This window comes from Octopus bimaculoides, chromosome 24 (genome assembly GCF_001194135.2).
Source record: "Octopus bimaculoides isolate UCB-OBI-ISO-001 chromosome 24, ASM119413v2, whole genome shotgun sequence".
Taxonomy (NCBI): Eukaryota; Metazoa; Mollusca; class Cephalopoda; order Octopoda; family Octopodidae; genus Octopus; species Octopus bimaculoides.
The window spans coordinates 7,364,795-7,368,140 of NC_069004.1; the positions used below are offsets into that span (position 1 = coordinate 7,364,795).

General features: G+C 38.0%; 1 protein-coding gene across 1 annotated transcript in view; it reads left to right on the plus strand.

Annotated features, from left to right (window-relative positions):
* Nucleotides 1-3,346, plus strand: part of LOC106870860 (dnaJ homolog subfamily C member 13) — a 72,510-nt gene that overhangs the window by 24,190 nt on the left and 44,974 nt on the right. Inside the window, exons 16-20 of the mRNA XM_052976504.1 lie at nt 754-861; nt 1,097-1,252; nt 1,399-1,455; nt 2,470-2,591; nt 2,971-3,004. Of these exons, the coding sequence (XP_052832464.1) occupies nt 754-861; nt 1,097-1,252; nt 1,399-1,455; nt 2,470-2,591; nt 2,971-3,004 (477 nt within the window). The remainder of the gene's footprint in view (nt 1-753; nt 862-1,096; nt 1,253-1,398; nt 1,456-2,469; nt 2,592-2,970; nt 3,005-3,346) is intronic.

Sequence of the window (3,346 nt, forward strand, 5' to 3'; positions counted from 1 at the left end):
GAAAGAGATAGAGTAGCGTCGGAGGATAAGTTTACGAAAACTACTTACAATTTTTGTGAGATGCTGCGTTCAATCATGTAAAAACAAAAGTAAATGAGTATATGCATATATACGTACATAGATGCATATATATATATACATACACATATGTATGGTCTTGGGTTCAGTCCCACCACGTGGTACTTTGGGCAAGTGTCTTTTACTATAGCCCCAAGCCGACCGAAGTTTTGTGGTTGAATTTGGTAGGCGGAAGTTACTGCCATGTGTGTATATGTCTGTATGTGCTTGTGCCTCTCTGAAAGAGAGAGAGGGGGTACATACACACACACACACACAAACACATTTATTTCAAATTATATCTTTGACAAGTTAACTTGAGATTCCTTAACGACAGTGTAACCTTCATATAATTAAGGTATCTTCAGCCTGATGAGTAGCTAACTGCATACCTCTTACTGAGTAATTATTACATCAGAGGATGTAATAGCTACCCTAGTTGCTCACCATGAACTACATAAAAAAATGTTTTCAGCTTATCAAACTTCAATATGGGGAAAAAAAACTTCAAGCTTCAATGCCAATAAATTATTATTGTTCCTAAACCTAGTTTTTTTTTTTTTTTCATACCTAAGACAGACTGCTCGAAGATTACAAACTTCCTACTTTCATCTTCGGATCTTATAATTATGTGCACATACACACTTACATACATATATGGCAAAATCCATCTTTATCTTTCTCTGCCAATTCCAGCCAATGCATGATGACTACGACATCCGACAAGAACAGATGAATAAATTCTCTCTAATGTCTTCGAGAAAATTCCTTGAAAGTCTTCTTGAGATGTTCAACTATCACGTGGTGAGTTAGCTACGAACCATTATCACTCTCTCTCTCTTTCTCTTGTTGTTTGTCTTGACCTCTCTATATCTGTTTGACTTCCTGTCTATCTGTCTATCTTCCCTCTGAATATCCCCATTCCTGCCCCCTGCTTCCAGAAAACCCTGACAACCCCCCTGACCACCACTACCACCCTTACTGCCTCTCGTCCAAATTCTTATTCTACCTGTCTATGATTGGTCCCTGTCTTCTCCAGGTACATGCCACAGGTGCTTTGGTGATTTCATCCATGTTGGATTTTTTAACATTTGCTCTGTGTGCTCCCTATAGTGAAACAACAGAAGGGGCCCACTTTGACACCATGCTGGAGATGGTTGCTGCAAATGGTAGAATTGTCTTCAAATTATTTCAGGTTTGTACACTTTTAGCTTTTTTTTTTTCTGGTTATTTTTCATTTTTTTTTTACCTTTTTCTTCTCTTCTTTTTTTTTTTTGTAAAAGAGAGAAGACTCTTATCACTTCTTTATTCAGCATTGTCTTTTATTAATCTCTTTTACAGCATCCCTCTATGGCTATTGTGAAAGGTGCTGGTCTGGTGATGAAAGCCATTATTGAGGTCAGTACATACATTCTGATGGATTTTTTCTATTTACAATTCAAAATACATCACTCATCACTCACTCTCTCTATAAAACCCTCCTAGTTAATGCTCCCCTCCCAGCTCAAGGGGTTTTTGTTTCTTGGTGACCCTGTTGGTGCCATGTAAAAAGTACTGGTAGTGGTGCCACATAGGAAGGACTGGTGATGGTGCCATGCAGAAAGCACCCAGTACCCTCTGTAATGTGGTTGGTGTTAGGAAGAGCATCCAGCCGTAGATAATTGGAGCCTGGTCCAGCTCTCTGGCTTGCCAGTTCCTATCAGACTGAAACTGTCCAACTCATGCCAAGCATGGAAAATGGCTGTTAATTGATGATGATTATATATATATGTATGTATATATATATATATATAATATATATATAAAAGACTTGTGTCTTAAACATCAAGACTCTTTTAGTGGCACCTGCACTGACTGGGTCACCAAGTACTTGCAAGACAGAAAAAAAAAAGTGTGAATATGTGCATGTCTGCCTGGGTAAATATGCATGTGTGTGTATGCATATGCATGCTTGTGTGTATATGTATTTCCATGTGTGTGTGTGTGTGTGTGAATATATGTGTGCTTGTGTGTATGTGTGTGTGTGTGAATATATGCATGTGTGTATGAATGTATGCATGCTTGCGTGTATATGTATTTGTGTGTGAATGTGTGTTTGGATGTATGTGTATTTGTGTGTGTGTGAATGTTTGCTTGCGTGTGAATATATGCATGTCTGCTTGGGTATATATATATATGCATGTGTGTGTATGAATGTATGCATGCTTGTGTGTATATTTATTTGCATGTGTGTGTGTGTTTGGATGTATGTGTCTTTGTGTGTGTGAATACATGTTTGCTTGTGTGTGTGCATGTATGTGTGAATACGTTTACTTGTGTGTGTGTGAATATGTATTTACTTGTGTTTGTGTATATTCATGTGTGTGTGTTTATTAACATAGTCATCTAATATATCTGTTGTGCATGTTTCAGGAAGGTGATGCTGAAATTGCTGCCAAAATGCAAGACTTGGCTCTTGGAGAAGGTGCTTTACCCAAACATCTCCACACAGCCATGTTTACACAAAGTGCCGATAGTCGCATGCTGACTAACAGGTGAGTGGAACATTCTACTTTCCCCTTCGCTCTCGGAGAGGTTAGCCATCAACGTTGTGTAGCTTCACATCAACCCAGATTAATCAGAGGCATTCCACATGTTACCACCCCTGCTTTTTCATATAGTTCTCCATCAGCTAATGCATCCTTTCCTTTTCCAAGAAGATTGGGTGTGATTTGAGGGAGAATTGGCTGCTATGGGAATTTCAGCAGGTTGAGTCTGCAGTCACTGCTGCTGCTGTTCTTGTTGCTCTGACTTGTGTGTGTGTGTGTGTGTGATCTCTGTTGTTTGGTCTGAGGTGTGTGGTATAAAGTATATTGTGGTGGTAGTGGTCTGTTGAACTCTGAACCCTGTACAGTATGACCTGTGTTTGTGTAGTGCACCCTGTATGATGTTTAGTGTGTATACATTGGTTGGTGTGTATATATTGTGATCTGTATGTATATTATGGTCTGTGTATTATAGTCTTTGTGTGTGTGTGTGTGTGTGTGTGTATATATATATATATATATATATATATATATATTAGTCTGTTGTGTGTGTATGTTGTGATCAGTGTGTGTGCATTGTATCCTCTGTATATTATAGTCTGTGTGTGAATATATTGTGATTTGTGTGTACGTGTGTGTGTGTATATATAGTTGAGTGTGTATGTTATGATCTGTTTTCTGGGTGCATGTTGTGATCTGTATACACACATATATATATATTTATTATAGTGTGTGTGTATATATATATATATATATATATATAT